This window comes from Lutra lutra, chromosome 15 (genome assembly GCF_902655055.1).
Source record: "Lutra lutra chromosome 15, mLutLut1.2, whole genome shotgun sequence".
Taxonomy (NCBI): domain Eukaryota; kingdom Metazoa; phylum Chordata; class Mammalia; order Carnivora; family Mustelidae; genus Lutra; species Lutra lutra.
Window position 1 is genome coordinate 9,054,406 of NC_062292.1, and position 17,737 is coordinate 9,072,142.

General features: G+C 41.9%; 1 protein-coding gene across 3 annotated transcripts in view; it reads right to left on the reverse strand.

Annotated features, from left to right (window-relative positions):
- AKT3 (AKT serine/threonine kinase 3) overlaps nt 1-17,737 on the reverse strand; it is a 303,338-nt gene that overhangs the window by 165,990 nt on the left and 119,611 nt on the right. For 2 of the 3 annotated variants that reach the window (XM_047705805.1, XM_047705807.1), the window contains one exon: nt 5,764-5,889. In XM_047705805.1, the coding sequence (XP_047561761.1) occupies nt 5,764-5,889 (126 nt within the window). Of the gene's footprint in view, nt 1-5,763; nt 5,890-12,792; nt 12,854-17,737 lie in introns of those variants that run through there. The other variant, XM_047705804.1, reaches the window with a different exon arrangement.

Below are 17,737 nucleotides of genomic sequence, written 5' to 3' on the forward strand. Positions count from 1 at the left end.
ATGTGGAGGCAAGAGATCAGTTAGTCTCCTGACCGTCAAAATAGCCCAGGCAGGAACTGATGAAGAACTGAACTAAGACGGTAGTAGGGAGTGAGACTGCACAGGAAGGAAAACAAGACAATACTTTGCTGACTGGCAGACTCATGGAGGGAAAGGCATGGTTTGCCTGCGGATGTAATCCCTTCTGTTATAAGCAGGTAGGTTCCTTTTTTGTTTTTATCAAATACTAATTTGGACACCTCATGCTTAAGAGCCTCCAAAAGTGTCCAACTAGTTTCCACTAAAAACATCAGACTGGTATTCAAGACCTTTTACAATCTGATCACAAGGTATCTAATCTTGTTTTTTCTCCAACATAAATTCTCTATCTTTCCAGGATATTGTCTATTCTATTCACAAAATAAGCTAGTCACTAATTCCAGACTTCATATGCTTGCTTACGTTAACCTTACTGTGAATGTCCACCTTCTTCCAAAATCTTAAATACCACCCATCCTTCAGTGCTCCTGTTAAACTCCCCTAGTCACCCTAACTTCCCTTTATCTATTCCCTCAACTTCTACAGCCATTTATTTTCTATAAAATTCATTCTGGCAACAGACCTCATCTCTCCTCCCACTATTGTGTGTTCTTTGTGTACGTCTTCCAGAGTCGATGACAGATGCTCCTTTTAGTGTCTAGTGTGGTTCTAATGGTCAGTCAACCCCTTAAAAGTGACCGATTCTGAGCTCTTGTAATCCTTTTTTTTTCTTGTAATCCTTCTACATTTATATATTGTAGAGTTATTCTAGATTTATAGGGTTGTTATTCTAGGTTGTATTATACTTTATATAAGACTAAGAATCAAGCCACAAGAATTTCTCTATCCCCATGAGCATGAGTGAAACCATTAGTCGAAACCAAGCGATTTTTCTACATATTTAAAAATCTGCGTCCAGTATTTATTCAGAGGTAAAAACGGCTTTTTTGGTAGGTTTAAATCCCCAAATTTCCTTACTTTCTTACAAAGAGAAGAAGAAAAATGGGTTAGTGCGTAAACATTTCATTTCACTTTTAAAAACTGGTTGAAGAAATGTAGACCGACCTATTTTTTGGAAAAGGACTGCAGAAAGGTATCAGAGAGGAAAGAGATATCCTCAGAGTGGGACAAAATCTCCAACATTGAAAAGGTGGGATTCGAGGAGGTGCTGCTCAGGACCCACTCTGGCTGGCACCTCCCCTGCCCCCACTGATAGTAAAAGGAAGTAGATCAAAAGTAGGATGAGCCCCAAGACATATGGACAGATCTTCAAGTTCTTGGCTGAGAAACTGTTTTACTTTGGAGTCGGGGGGTCACTGTCAAAATGTTTAAGACCACTGACTCTTGGGGGACCTGGGTGGCTCAGTGGGTTAAAGCCTCTGCCTTCGGCTCGGGTCATGATCCTAGGGTCCTGGGATCGAGCCCCACATCGGGCTCTCTGCTCCGCGGGGAGCCTGCTTTCTCCTCTCTCTCTCTGCCTGCCTCTCTGCCTACTTGTGATCTCTATCTGTCAAGTAAATAAATAAAATCTTTAAAAAAAAAAAAAAAGACCACTGACTCTTGAGTAGACCAGGAGTCCTAGTCATCTCAGTCTATAGTGAGCACCTGGCCAGATAGATCATAATTCTGATTAGAGATGCACTCTGCTGGAAAACGATTACTACTTTACTGACATGTCCTCGGCACTCCCTTTAGAAGGTACCTTCACGTACATTCGTATTTGATCCACCCAAAGAAGGATGAAGATCAAAGATTTTTATCCACATTTCACAGGGCCTGGAGAGTTTACGTTCTGCAGGCCAACGGATATCCAGCAATTTAAAGTACTGGAACTCTGACCCAAATCAGATCTTTAATCCAGAGAAAACAGTCCAGAATGGGGGCGGAGGAGGGAAATAAAATGTTAATGACAGGAGAGAAATTGGAATTCCAACCTTGATACCTGGCTACCCTACCTAGTAAAGCAACCTTAACCAAATCACTAAATTTCTAACAGCCTCCTTTTTCTCATCTAAAACAGGAAAAATCTGGGCTAGATGTTTTCAGACATTCATTCAAAAATGGGTTATTAAACCCCAATACGCAGGCACTAGGAGATATAAAGTAAATAACAGTAGGCTCTTCACCCCAAAATTGGTAGATGAGATACAACACATGAACAAATAACCCGAAAACAATGTGGTAACAACAAAAGAGAACAGCTTTGTGAAGGGCAGGGACAACTGATGTAGCAAGGAATGAGGCTGGGAATTTAAATCTGAATTAATTCTTAAAGGATGCAAACAAATCATCCAGACAAATAGAGGACAGAAGAACGGTCCAGTGAAAGGGAACAGCATAAACAAAGTCTCAGAGTGGAAGTGCGACCTGCCAGCAGAGGACACGAGAGGCAAGAGTTGAAAGCAGAGGTCAGAATGAGGGGACGCCCGCAGGACACACGGAGGAAGCTGGACTTCCTCCAGCAGGCAGTGGAGATCTGGGCAAATGCAGAGTCAAACGGACCTGTACAAGGGTCACTGTGACAGTCATGAGAGGTAGTGGTGCACGCAGTAGAACCTAGAGGCAGTGTATCGGACTCCGTATCTCTGATGGAGACGGTGAGTGCTTGCTCCAGGGTGATCATAAGAAAGGATGCACAGAAGTTCAAAAACTGAGAAGCTAAATCAGTAAAAACCAATGAACTGGGAATAGGGTGACGATGGGGGTGGCGGGCATGGAATGGGTCCAGGCTTCTGCTCAAGACAGAACTGGCATACCCAATACGGAGAGAACTGATGAGATTATCTTGGATTCCACTTAGGATATGTTGAGGCCCAGAAATACCCGGAGCAAGATGTCCAGCAGCCGGCTGAATACAGCACCCTGGTGCCCTGAAGTCATGTCTCGTACGAAACCTTCCAAGTCCATGTGACCTCCCCCCACCCCCTGCCCCAGGGAGAGGGAACAAAATGAGAAGCATCCTTGGCCAGAACCCACGGAGATACCACAATCCACCCAACAGATAAAGGAAGAATAGCAGGAGAGAGAGAGACCTCCCAGAACACAACAGGAGAGGTCATGCCAAGAGAGAAGTGGGGACCAATGGTACGAAACTCAGCCCAAGGTGCTGACCCAGGAAAAAAACAACTGAAAAGTGTCTGCTCGTCTGAGCAGGTAGGTGGTCACTGGAGAACTACGGAGACTGGTGTTGATCAAGTGACTGAGAGAGAAAGCGAGACAGCAGTGGATTCCAGAAACAAGGAGCGCACACCATCTTTTGGGGAACTTTAGATCAAAAAGGAAGGAATGTGAAATTCAGTGAAGACTGGAAAGAGGGATCCCCAGTTCCTGCTGGTTCTCCTACTTCATTTCTTCAGATGGATAAAAAAGCCTATTTTGGTCAAATTGCAGTAAAACCTACATACATTAAATTTGAAGGAATATTTTTAATTATAAGGAAAAATAGGGAACTCCTGTAACTCTCAGTGGAATATATGTATGTTACATTTCCCAACATCCCTTAGAAATATGCAGTAAAATCATCTCTTTTTTCACTTACTCAAGGGGGCTAGGGCCAGAGGGGAACCTGCTGGCCAAGTAACCCTTCCTTGCTCCAACTCTTCCTTCTCTTAATGTCTCATGAAAACATTCTTTGTCCCCCTCAGCCTGGAATATCCTTCTTCCCGCTTAACTCCCATTCACTCTCAGGGGCCCGCTCAAACTACCCCTCCCAGAACCATAGCTCGTAGGAGATAAAAGGGCCTTGAAGTTCATTACATCCGAGTGTTCCCATGATGCTGAGTGCTTCAGAGAATGACCCATCCATGGTCATACTCATGCCTTGTGGCAAAGCTGAACTTGGCACGACTTCCTCAACCAGCGTCCATTCACTCACTACTCGTCATTTCTGCATGTCAGTTTAAGACCACAGTAGGTCAAGTCTTAAGAACCATCAACCTTAAACAGTTTATCTGGTGTAAGACCCGTGTTAACACACTTCTGAAAATGAAGAAGCTGGTCTACAACTTCCACTTGTTCGTTTGAGTCAATTACCTACAACTACTTGACGACAGAAGCAAAGATTACAGATGTCGACTAATATTTATTTCGTGGCTAGGCTGACTGTCAGTCACTAAGCAGGATCTCTCCCCAAGAGTGCAGCATTTATTCCAGCCTCTGCCAGTGGAAGTGTGGGAGCAGATGTTGGCAGACTGTGACATACAGTATGTCTTTAAAACTTGTTGGGGTGTGAAATTTCATAAGGTCAAAAAAATGCTGCATTTTGATCAGCAGATACAGGAGTTCTGTACTTTTATAAATTATTTCAGACAACCAATACCATTTGCTAGGAAAATAGAGAAACTAAGAAACTGCAGTGGCTTTATGTCAGAAATAATGTGTGCTGTTAGTGTTTTAAAAGCCAATTTCTATCACTTTAAAGCAAATGCTCGCCCACGAGATCTCTAGAATGAAAATGTGCTCTTAAGTCAATACAAAATACAAGACATTATTTCAATTGACAACAGAGTTTTGAAAATCATTTTCTACTAAAAGAAAGTCATAATAACTTATGAGTATTCTGGGGGGTGGGGTGGAGGGAGAGGGGAATGGTTTCCTTAAACTAATACATACATATTAACAGTGTTCTCACTTCTTAAAAAATGAAATCCCTCCATAAGATTCCATTTATAGAAACAGAGAGGTGTCTGGGTTTGTTTTTTAAGTTAGTGTTCTTGCCACTCAACTGATTTCACAAACCCTTTGATTTATTGCTTTATCTTATTCTTTAAAAAAAAATTAAAAGATGGTACCCATAAAAAAGGCTGGGGCTCTATCCAATTTTAAAATGACTTTTATAACATTCAAGGACTTTCGTTATCTTGCATTTCTTTGTTGCTGCTTTTTGATGATATTTTTCATTTTGTTTTTTTGCTTTACTCTTTACCTTCCTCTCTGTTTCAAATGTCACTGACAGAAAACAACATACAACCAAAATCAAAATTAAGAATGGTGTCTGGCTAAAGAGTTCATCTCAATGGTACAGACTTCAGCTCTTATGCAAGTTTATTTTAACCTAATGTAACTTTTTCAAATGCTTTATTTCTGAATTAACAGCCAACAACACTTCCGTTGAGTAATCAGGAATACAGCTAGCCCGGAGAGCCTGGTCATCACACAGCAAGGGGGACCGTTGCCAAAATCACCAGCAGCAGCATCTTTCAGTTTATTCTGGGCTTATGGTCAAGAAAATCTATAATTCCTAAAAAAATTTTCACTACAAACATTTTTCTTAGATACATGTAAGGAAGAAAAATTGAACTTCGAACATAAAATCTCCCCAGAAGACAATTTCTCAAGTAAATCACTTATTTCTCATCCTGTGAGCAACTGAAAAGAGCTAAGATCCCGACAGGAAACCAGTTAGAAATGTACCAAGTCCTGCAACAAACTTAACAACCAAGTTCACTTAGCAACAGAGTTCAAAGGTTCCTGCTTACATTTTATAATGAAAAACTTGAGGTACATATTTCGGGAATTGTATTTATCACATTTAAGTTCTATATTCAACCATATTGTCTTATATAAGACCATAATCAATAATCGCTATGCTAAGGAACTAAAATTGTATCAAAGCTGAAAATTTCCCTGAACTTAAATACAAACCTAAACTTTTTCATAGGCTTCTCCTATATCGTAAGATAGCTGGCACATGACGTCATACATATAGATAAATACAAGGTGAATCAACAATTATAAGGAACTTACTTGCCACTGAGAAGTTGTTGAGGGGATAAGGTAAATCCACATCTTGAGGTTTCTCTTTATATCCTATGAATGAGCCATCTGTCTTCAAAAGGAAATATCTTGGCCTCCAGTTTTTTATATATTCTCCTACATGAGGAAAGCATGCATGTTAATGCTGGAGGAAAAAAATGAACAGCAGCTTTTATGTGAAAAATAAATTATGGTACAATATATGTCCCACAACACTGGCCTCCAAAAATTTAGTTGGGCAATTTTCTTTTAACATAGCTTACAAAAGAAAATACATAAGCCTGCAATTAAGATTCAATAAAAACTCAAACATGTTTTGTTTTTAATGATTTCACACTTTGATAATTCATTTGCACCATTATTTCTTCAGAGAATCATTCATCTGAGTACACATTTTATTCAGTTTTTCATTTTATCAGATGGTTGTTAGAGCATTTTTCAACCATTTTAAAAAGCCTTGGTAAATCACACACAGTATCAAGGAATTTCGATGAAAAACACTTATCATAAGGAGGAACATGAAATAGATGTTTATCTTCCATGTACTACTGACTAATTGTGTCATTTTTTAAGAAGAAAAGGGGTAAAGTCTGTTTTCATTGTTAAATCTTGATCATAACTTGTTTAAACAACATTTTATTGTTCTGAATAGGGAAATTATCTTCTGTACAATGCTGTAAATAAGTCAAGGAAATGAAAGAACATGAGTTAACAGAGCTTAAAAACCACACACACACTCACACAAACAGTAATAACTATAAGAACACACAGTACAAGGCCAAGCACGTAACAGCCAATAAACGCGTATGTATCACATTTTGATAAAAGCCATCATCTAGCTACCAGACGTTTTTAGCAACCAGATCACAAGTTGCGTACCTAAGAAGGGACTCATCTGAATTTTAAGAAAGAGAGGTGCCCCGTGACACCGTAAGGTATGGAAGGCTCTCTGGTCTCGTAATCGTCAATTCTCTACTGGGTATTTCTACCTGGTTCTTCGATCTCAAATGCCGAATCACAGTCCCTCAAGAAACTGAACCCAGTTCCACTTTCCAACAAGCCAGCTTCTTCCCTGGACCTCAGTTATCCAACTCAAGCTAACATGGGGCCAGTTCCCTCTCCTTCAGCTGGGCCAGCACTGCCTTCACAATCTCTCATTTAGCCCAACCCAAACAGGGCCCTCACACCTGGCCTGCTGTTGTGCTGTTCATGCCCCCTGTCCTGCTCTCCCCCCATTCCATCTTCACGCATCTGTCCCCTCCAGATTAACCCTCTGTGTGTACCACTTTTGATTTCCAGTGCTTTTCTGCTCAAAAATATTGACTCCTTCCCATTCAAGTCTCTTAACATAAAACATAAGCTCCTCCATATCATAATCTCACCCCAACATACATTTCAGATGTGGGGTGCACCTCTGGATCAGCCATTCTCAAGCTCCTTACCTCCCACCTCTTTACACTCTTAGCCACCACCGACAATTCCAACAATCTATTTAGGTAGATTACATCTATGTTTACTGCCTTAGGAACCGAAAAGAAAACTTAAATGTCTTTATTACTTCTTTTAAAAATAACAATAAATTCATTACATGTAACATAACTAACATACTTTTATGAAAATAATTATATTTTTTAAAACAAACAAAAAATCAGCAAGAGAGCACAACTTCTTTCCATTTAAAAAAATCTCTTTGATGTTTGGCTTCACAGAAGATAGCCAGGTTCTCATACCTGCTTCTGTATTCAGTCTACCGTGGTAGGTTGTTTTGGTTTAAAATACAGGAAAGAGGGCGCCTGGGTGGCTCAGTGGGTTGGGCCGCTGCCTTCGGCTCAGGTCATGATCTCAGGGTCCTGGGATCGAGTCCCGCATCGGGCTCTCTGCTCGGCGGGGAGCCTGCTTCCCTCTCTCTCTCTCTCTCTGCCTGCCTCTCTGTCTACTTGTGATCTCTCTCTGTCAAATAAATAAATAAAATCTTTAAAAAAAAAAATAATAAATAAAAAATAAAATACAGGAAAGAGAGCTGGCTCAACAGGTACACAGCCGGAAAGGGCAGGGGTATTCAGACAGTTATGACTCTCTTTCTTTGACGTTTTCTGAAAGGTTAACTGCGGTGTGGAATTTGAAAGCATGTCAAGGAACCTGCTGTTACGTGAAAAGCCGCTGGTCTCTATTACACACTGAATGAATCGTTTAGACACTGTGCATGATTGTGCAACAACACACATGGGTGCTTTAGGAAACACCGCTCCACTGAGTCATACTGATCTTCCAAGTCTTGATACATTTTGTTGGTCAAGTATCATCAGAAAAGCAAGCACTGGGAAGCCACGAAGCTCAAAATGGCAGATAGGTTCTAATTTTTGTTTCAAAACTTGATTTTCCCCATTGGTCCTAAGTTCTGTCACTTCTTTTTCCTTACGGGGATGCACTCCAAGGACCCACCCCAGTGTTTACCACTGGGTAGATGCTGAGTAGTCATCTACCAAGTGACTGAACACATGAAGGAGATGCATATTAACCCAGCACAGAAGAGGCACTGACAGGGAAAGAAAAAGGAAACCTGACTCCCCTCCTCACTTCACTTTACTGAAAATATATGGTCTTAATATTAACAAACACATGCCAAATTTGTAAAACCACAATGTTAAATTCACAGTTCCCATCTCAAAGATGAAGCAAGTTCCTTTCTTGATTGTACTTATTTTATTTTTCCATTTTTACTTATGGACTCCTATATAAAATTTAACATCATTAGGTATCAAATCTCTAATTAGTAATATCGTATTTAGATTCCAAACGCTCCTGTAAACAATAGAAGATTCATACCAGTATAGATGCTCCAAGTCTATCAAGCAAAAAAATAAGTACTAGTTTAATAAGAATAAGAAAGATAAAATAAAAGAAATTCATCTAAAAATTTAAAAGAAAAATAGGATAGCGCTGTTTCTCATTTTATGAAAGTACTGAAAACATATATTCAAGAAATATGAAATTAAAAGAAATAAACATCAAATTTTCATTTCTAAGAATAACTTCCTGTCAGCCACTAATGTAGTCATGCTCAGTTGAAAGACACGAAATATCATCACATAAATCTTGTATCTTTTTTGTAAAACAGATCTTAGGAAATTTAGAATATTTTATGTGGTCTATAGCAAGACTTCTGGTTGCCAAAAAGGTCTTTTAAAAATAAATTTTTATGTATCCCTGACATATAATACGTTATACCAAGACAATGCAGGAGTCATTCGCAATCAGGAAGAAAACTGAAAAGTCAAAATCTACATCGTTGGTAAAAATAAAAATTATTATTTCTTACAAATTTTGATTAATAATTTTGAGTTGACTCAGTAAAATCAGTCAACAATCGGACTGTCACAGAAAGCTAACAGTGGATCCCCGACTTTAAGACTCTCGATTTTTTATTGTTTATAATATGAATGGACTTCCCAAGAAGAAGTTCAGAGCACATCTACTTATTTATTTGCTCTGGGTCCCAGAGACACAGTATTGGACGAAAAAATGAAAAACACAAGAATTCGAACTCTTGGACTTGCTATTCCAGTATGACACCAGGTTTCAGGCACCTCCTAAAATTCAGAGAAGGCTTCAGAGTACTTCCTGAAAGCAGATCCTTTTTTTTTATAGGTTCCCAGGAACATTCTCAAGTCAAGCTCATATAATAGCATAATATGCTGGTCTAATTAAATATTTATTTTCTAGTTCCAGAAGTGGAACTGAGAAGGGATTCTTTTTCTGCCAAAGAACCGGGCCTTCCCAAGGACTCAAATTCACAAGGTAGGGAATAAAGCAAAAAAGCAAGCTTTACTGCCACCTACTAGGCCCAGAGCAAAAGAAGATGATTCCTAGCTCCAAAGAATAGAAAAAGTCATAGCTTTCCAGGATACCACGGCAGGTCTCCAGGCACACTGATGGCAAAGCACAATTGTTCCTGCTGCCTCGGGGACCTTGTCCAGCTGGTCATGACAAAGGACCCGAACAGTCTCCTCACTGACTCGGTAGCTGGGGCAGGGAGCGTCTAGAGGAGAAACATGTTCTCAGGCCGTTCCAAAAATATGGCCAAAAAGTCCTTGCTTTTATGGGGCTAAGTGCTCGGAACAAAGGTGCCCTCTCTGCCACCCATCCTTTTGAGAGAGATTGCTAAAAGTCAATCGCATCCTGTATTTTAAACATAGCATTTACACCTAAATTTACACAAGCTGTATTAAAACCAAGCTGTACCATACTTTGGTATTTATAGCCCATAGGTTTCAACTAATTTAAGAAGCAGTTTGTCGTAACGGGGCGAAAGTCTTGTTTAAAAAAGCAGCTGCATTTGTGGGGCACCGATTCAACATTTCTACGTGTATCAGAATAAGCCTGCAGAGAGGGCCCCAGCCACACGTGGACGGGGTTTCCAGCACAGTCTCTTCCCCACTTTCTATCTGCCTTCATGAAGGATGCTGTCAATTCTGGCTCACGCTCCTTGGCTGCAGGCTTGATGGTTCTGAAGTACCTGTGCTTTGATACTGGAAACAGCGTTATTTCCCAACAGGGAGCCCGATATTTTGGCTTCTCTAGTGAGCTGAATGGTGATCCCGTCAAAAGATTATGTACCCACCCCAATCCCTGGGATCTGGGAGTACCTTAGATGGCCAAAGTGGTGATGAAGTGAGGGATTTTGACAAGAGGGGCTTATCCTGGATGATCTAGGTGAGCCAAATCCAATCACAAACACCCCCGAACGCGTGAGGCCGGGGGGCTTGGGACACGCTGAGAGGAGGTGGCCATGGGACCAGGGCAGCACCACCGGCCGGCCAACACCTGCGGACACCAGGAGCTGGAAAGGCAAGGAACAGATTCTCCTCCGAAGCCTCCGGAGGCAGTCTGACCCTGGCTCTAACTTCCGGTGTCCAGAATCCCAAGAGACTTTGTCACTGTCTTTTGTTGTGAACCACCCAATTTGCTGGAATTTGTTACCGCGGCCCTAGAAAACTTCATGCGGTTTCTTAGCACTCTAACCGAAGGCTTGTTTACAGAACCAAAAACAAAACAAAACAAAACCTTATTGATTAAGTTCTTGGCATCAGTGGTATAGAGACGCTTAGCTAACACCTTACAAACACAAAGGAAAAAACCCATCTCACTCTTATCAACAGGACAGAATCCTATTTGTCAAATGTGGGGTTACAAGAGGCTGTTTACTAGAGGTCACAGTTTTACTTGGTTTTAATGACTTCAGATTCTGGACTTTTGCCAACTTTCTTACTTTACTTAATAATTTATTTTCTGTAAGCTCTTCAAACAACTAAATAAAAAAACCTCAGTGTCTTTGAGTGGATGTTGGCCACAGAGAACATTCTTGATTTCCCCAGCTGAGTACAAATAATATTTAGGATCTCAGGCTTAATCTTTAATAACAACCTCAGATGGGAGATGGTACAAGTTTAAATTCACCCTCACTTTGCACCTAAATATTTTGACGGCGTTTTCTAGTGGCTCATCATTACTAGCAATAAGCATTCACCTCAGGGTTATCCCCTGGAAGTTGACAGCACTCATTTCCTACCATTCACCTAATTTCAAATTTCATTCGTATTCGATAATCCTCCCCTGCTGCAGACTGTTTCACGGCTACGTCACTGAGAATCGCGCTTCCAGCTCCTGCCTCCGCACTTTTTGATGACTTCAGCTTTGAAAAGGTGCAAATGTTATGTCTAAGGACTGAGAGCAGAGTGGTGAAAACATTCCAGTGGTCTTACATCTAGAATAACCAGGATGTGCCTAGATTTGCTCAGACGTACAAGTGGAGAAAAGACCCTTAGAAATGATTCAGCTTGTACCCCCATAAGTGAATTATGCTGAATATTCGATTCATGCATTCATGCATTTGTACGGCAAGGCTGTGCTCTAGAACCTGGTACCAACTCTGACTTCGCGAGAAGTAGACGATAAGCTGCGCAGTCAAGTACATACAGGCTGAGAGCGCACAGAAAGACTCCCTCATCTACTGGAGGCCTCGCCTCCACTGGCACAGGCACATTTAGGTGGAAAAACCAAGATGTTATCAAAATAGATATAGATAGAATCCAATTGAAAAGAAGTCTGTACAAGCATAGCACTGTTTTTCACAAATCCTACACATTGATCATATAGAATTTAATTAGACAAAATGCTTAAGCGTCATTTTTAAAATAAGCTACTTCCCTAGGATAAAATTCGAGGAAAATGAATGATGCTGGTTACCAACAGCTGTACTGCGAACAAACTGAAATTCTGATTTCTCTAAGAGATCCAGGAGACGCAGCTTTTGAAATTACTAACAACCCCTCACACGTGCTATCACACAGGCCTCCCAAGCTAATCACTCTGGGAGGAAGGGACGAGAGTACGTCGGGAAGGAGGCACCACCGTCTCATCATAAAGCCGAAACAACCCTAAGCTCAGCTTTCCTGAGAATACATATTCCTTGTATTTTACATTAGTGTTTAATCACAATCCCCAATGAGATATATTTCTATTCGCCTTTGTCCTCTCAGAGGGGAAAATGAGTAATATCAACACCTGCTTTGTCTGTTAATAGCAAATAACCTCCTTACACCTTCGTCCTTTGCAGAGGGGGAGAGCCAACAGGATTTACACAAGCAAGCAACTGGCCATTTTACCAAGGCAGTAAGGCATATGGGTTACATTTTCAGAAAAAAAGAAACCCGACATAAGACAAATGCTATGTTCTATAATAAAAGTCACAACAAAGAGTCATGGTCACTACAGGATCAAGAAACTTCTCCAGTGGGGCCTCCGTTCTTACCCGGCTCCGCCTCACCCTTCAGGTGCTCTAGGCAGGACAACATAATGCTCAGGGGAGTGGAGCCTGCAGCCTCCCTGCCTGGGGGGGTCTGAATCCTGGCTCCTCCACTTCTAGGCTGTAGGAACATGAAGCTCCCTACTCCCAGCCTCCTGATCTGAAACCTGAGAAGCATAAAAGCACCAACAAGGACAGGACTTGAAAGCACTCACCTGAGCGTAGCACGAGCTGGATTTTGTTGTTGTGAAATGGAACCATTGTCATTCATGGCACTAACATTTACAGCTCATCCCCAGCCCTGCATTAAATATCCCACTACTGAGCAGTACGCTCACTCAGGAATATGGTCATAAATGAGGCAACAGGCAACAATCAGTAATAAATTTACTCTATCACCAACCCCCCCAAAAAGTCTCTTTAGCTAGTGTCAGGTATATAAAACTTGAATCCTCTCTAAAGAAATGAAAAGGCACATCACATCAAAATTAATTAATTAATTAATACATACTTCTTTTTCGAGACAGGGTTAAGAATATCGGAGTAACTAGTCTTCCAAAAAAAGAAAGAGAGAGAGAGAGGGAGAGCTCTAAAGTCTTGGGTCTCTCTGAATTATTTTTAATAATTTCAGTAAAATGAAAATCAAATAATTTAAAATTTCCCAAGAAGAGCTTTTTTTTTTTTTTTAAGATTTTATTTATTTGACAGAGATCATAAGTAGGCAGAGAGACAGGCAGAGAGAGGGGGAAGCAGGCTCCCCACTGAGCAGAGAGCCCAATGCGGGGCTTGATCCCAGGATCCCGGGATAACGACCTGAGCCAAAGGCAGAGGCTTTTTTAACCCACCAAGCCACCCAGGCACCCCCCAAGAAGAGCTTTTAAATCCAAAAATGGCAGCTTTCTGTCAAAATAGATTTATATGACTTTAAGAAAGCATTAGTCTTAAATAAAAGTCTTCACAGGACAAATTTTACCAAAGACAAAAAGAGGTTTTAAAGCTGGTAGCGGTATAAAAAAAAATCAATTAATGTCATGGTTTGCAATATAGCTACATATATAATTGCTTGTTGACAGATGCCAACCAAATTTACACATGAACCACCTAAAAGAAAATATAGCAGATCTTTTTTCCACTAGTGGATGTTCATAATTAAATATTGGCACCACAAACAAATAAATACTGAATATATAATTCACGATAGTGTGCTATGTCTTAAATATCTTAAAAATCATGAAGCCAAATATAGTAACTACAGAAAAGTGTGGTGATAAACATAATAAAACATTTGCAATCCTTGAAATTGTTCCATTTTTATATGGTGGACAGCAAGTGTTCTAGTCCAGTTAGATCTAGGTAAAAGCCCTATGAATGTCTCCCAGGGAATAAAAGAAGTAGAATCCCTCACTGAAATTATCATCGTCCTCTCTTACAAGTGTCTTGAAAATAAATCCTAAAGAGTTTTTTTTCTATTCTCTACATGGCAATGAGCTAGCCTAGTAACAATGTTTCAACTCACAGGGACAATCAGAAACGAAACTTTTTGAAAAATCAAAGTACTTTTGCATATTCCACGAGCTTCCTAGATATACGTTAGGTTTGGGCTATCGCTCCCCTTTCATTAAGTCTTTTCAAGCATATTCTCCCTTGCCCTTGGGTACACTGAAAGTGCCACCCTTTGCAGTGGCATCCGTGCGATCCCCTGACCGCCATCACCCCGCTCCGGCGGCGTCTCCAGAAATTGGGTGGGGTCTCCGCCCGCTCCCTTATTCTCAAGTACGGTTCATAGCTCAAAGCACCACAGCTCAGAGAACAAAGGTTCTCGCAACACTTTTACCAGAACAGGGGAAAACGGGCTTCCGACAGACTCATCCATTCAAAAGTAACATCCGCGAGCGTCACGATGCGCAGAGAACGCGGCACGACGTCCCGGGCAGGACCCGCCGGCGCGCAGCTGGAAGAGCAGCCCGCAGCCCTGAGAAGGAACCGCAGAAAAGCGGATGCTCTGGGCAATCAGGATGCGAAGCGGAAACCCTCTTCGTGATCTAGGAAGTCACACGGAGGGGTGGCAACATCTGCCCCGCGTGGCAGTTCCCACTGGCAGCCCACGTGCCTGCGGAATGGTCTCCGGACACCCGCGGTCTCCTGCGCTCCCGCGGGAAAGGGCCAGCAGGGACCGCGGCACGGAATCCCTCGACATTTCGTGGAAGGGCTGGTTTGCTGTTGTGTTGGCTCCAGGATCAGGCCGTGCACCCCTTCCTTTCTGAAGCCTCCTAACAATAGGGAGGCCTGGGAATCTTTTACGATGCTTCTTTCACTGAGCGTATTCTGAAACACCCCTAAGCCTTTCAAGTTTCAAGATTCTGCCCATGCACTCTGTTTCTCTCCTGGTTTTCTGCACAGTATTGATTAATGAGGTCATATTGCAAAACACTCAACTATTTCTGATCATTTCCCCCTGCCTGTCTGGCTGTCACATAAGGTCACTGAGAGATGCGTCTGCTCTGGTACTGGTCAATGTTACCACTGCAATGGACCAGATGGAAGGTGTTTACAATTTTGGTGATTGTGCGTTGTGCTTCCAAGATGCCTTAAAAGCTTTCCAGATGTACCCACATTCCTCTGCTTCCCCACATATGCTCCTTCATGATTATTTTGAAAAGTATATTATAGTCAAGAAATTGTGCTTCCACTGCATAATGCATGAACTTGTCATTTTTATATTAGGTATAGTTTTCATATCTCCTTCCTGAAGAAGGCTGGGGTCCATGTTCAGCTTTGGAACTGAGGCAGTGACGAGAAAAGGCCCCACACGCTGAATACCACAGATGTTCCAGTGCGACCTTCTCCAAGGTTGGAATGGCTGGCCTGCTGGGACTTTACCTACTTCATCGTTTTCCTCTTTTCCAGAAAACTGCACAATGATCACCTATCTATTTAAGCATTCTGGTATTTGTTTCCAGGTATGCTGTAAATTAGTCAAATCTCAGTTCCCTTTGTTTTTCAAAAACATTATACTTCAGACCAAAACCATGACACTTACAAATTATCCTTTTAAGCACAGGAACATCTTAAAAGAATTAGAATATTCAGTTTTGAGAGAAAAGCAAGGTGAATGGAAAGAGAGAGGAGAGAGAGAGAACAAAAAGCATCCATGTGAACTAGCCAACAGAAAAACAGCATCTTGGCAATTTAATGAAGAATAAACCGTGAGATTAGTTTACATAGCAGTAGATATGTTGTGGAGAATTACTCAATCTGCACTCAGATTCCTGCTGGGTTAAATGTGAGCTAAATTATTATTTTGCTTACATTTACGCCCTTGTAGACTGTGAAAGCAGAGCCTTCTTTTTAATCTGCTTTCTGCATGATAACAAAAAGTCTCCAACGCCACACACTGCACTGAACACCCAGTGGTTCCTGTACTATTTTAACAAAGTAGCCAGGGACAAATTTTAAAAGATGACATTTTACAACTTCTTTACTAGAAATATTTTCCACTTCGCCCCACCACATTCCCTAAATGTTTGAATTAATGTACTCTCCTACATTATCTGTGCGCTGCGGTCAACAGCCTTCGTGAATATCAAATATGGAGGTGGGAGTCTGTAACGCAAACCCACCCACCACGCATCACCGGCACCTACCACGGAGCAGGCTGGTACTGACCCCTTAGCTGAGTAAACAAACCTAACCCTACATAAGCCACGCTTGTGTGTCAGCAAAGCTCTCTGGAACAGAAGTCTCCCCCAACACAGGCTGCACGGCTCAGTCCATGTGTCCGTTAGAACACGTCTGATGGAGAGCATACGCGGCCATCGGGGTGTCCCCCCGGGGTAGTGGGGCAGGCAGAGCTGGCTTGGAGCCTCCTCCGTGCAAGGAGGCCTGTGCCGCTTGAGAAAACCCTCAGGTGACCCGACCCTCCCAGCCCTATATTCAAATCGCTGCCTTGTAGAGCAAAACCCAATGAAACAGAAGAGGGTTTTATCTCAGACGGCACTGATGTCTCCTGGAATAAACTTCCAGCAGCACAAGACCCCAAATGACACCACATGAAACCACAAACTCGACCCCTCTAGGGCTGACTCCATGGCCTTCCCAACCCCTGCCTCCTCCCCTCTGTGTTTTCCCAGGCAGTCCTCGGACCAGGACTTGTCTCACAGCAGGTAAGTGGGGAACAGAAGGAGTACAAAAGGCAAGACGAAGGGGACATGTAAGTGCACGGAGCTCAGGCTTCATCCGTGCGACCTCCTCACAGCGCCATGGAGAGACAGGTGCCAAGGTGTCCTCACTCGGCACAGCCACAGAGAGGCTCTGAGACACTGCTAACACACCTAGGACAGAGCTGGGATCGGAGTAAAGATCTGCTAAAGCAAACAAAATTCTGCTCTGCCACACTGCTCAGGCCCTCAAAGCTGGGAGTGTATGACACCAGTGGCGGGAAGCACATACGCGGAAGGTCAGATGCCAACTCTGCCACTAACTAGCCGTAAGCCTCTGGGCGTATTGCTTACTATCTCTGTGCCTCAGCTTCTTCTTCTGGAAAATGGGGACAAGAGTTTAGAAGAACTGAATTAATATTTATGAGGGGGGCGCCTAGGTGGCTCAGTGGGTTAAGCGTCTGCCTTCAGTCAGGTCATGGTCTTAGGGTCCTGGGATAGAGCCCCACATCAAGTTCCCTGCTCAGTGGGGAGTCTGCTTCTCCCTCTCCCTCCCCTTTGCTCATGTTCTGTCTCTGTCTCTCTCTCCAACAAATAAAAATCTTTAAAAGAAATATATTTATGAAGTACACAGAACAACATCTGGCTAATACTAAGCATCACACAGCATTTGTTGAATGAATAAAGTACGGCTACACAAAAGAGATGTAGCGAGTGCTTAATATACATAAGCATATTAAACTAAACAAAAGTGGAGTATTGAAAATAAAGTGTAATTTGTTAATCTCATTTGGCCCAACTATCACTGTTCCACATTAGCTGAGCAGAGTAGATGCTGATTTTCTTGTGGATAAAATTTCAATTTTTGTTATTCACTCTGCTTATATCCTATTTTCATCCCCCATTATTACCGATAACAATGAGTTACGTATCATTTATGCTCAACCAATGGAAATCTTTCGTTAAAGAGAAAGAATGCTGTCCCAGAAACAGTCTTTCTTGG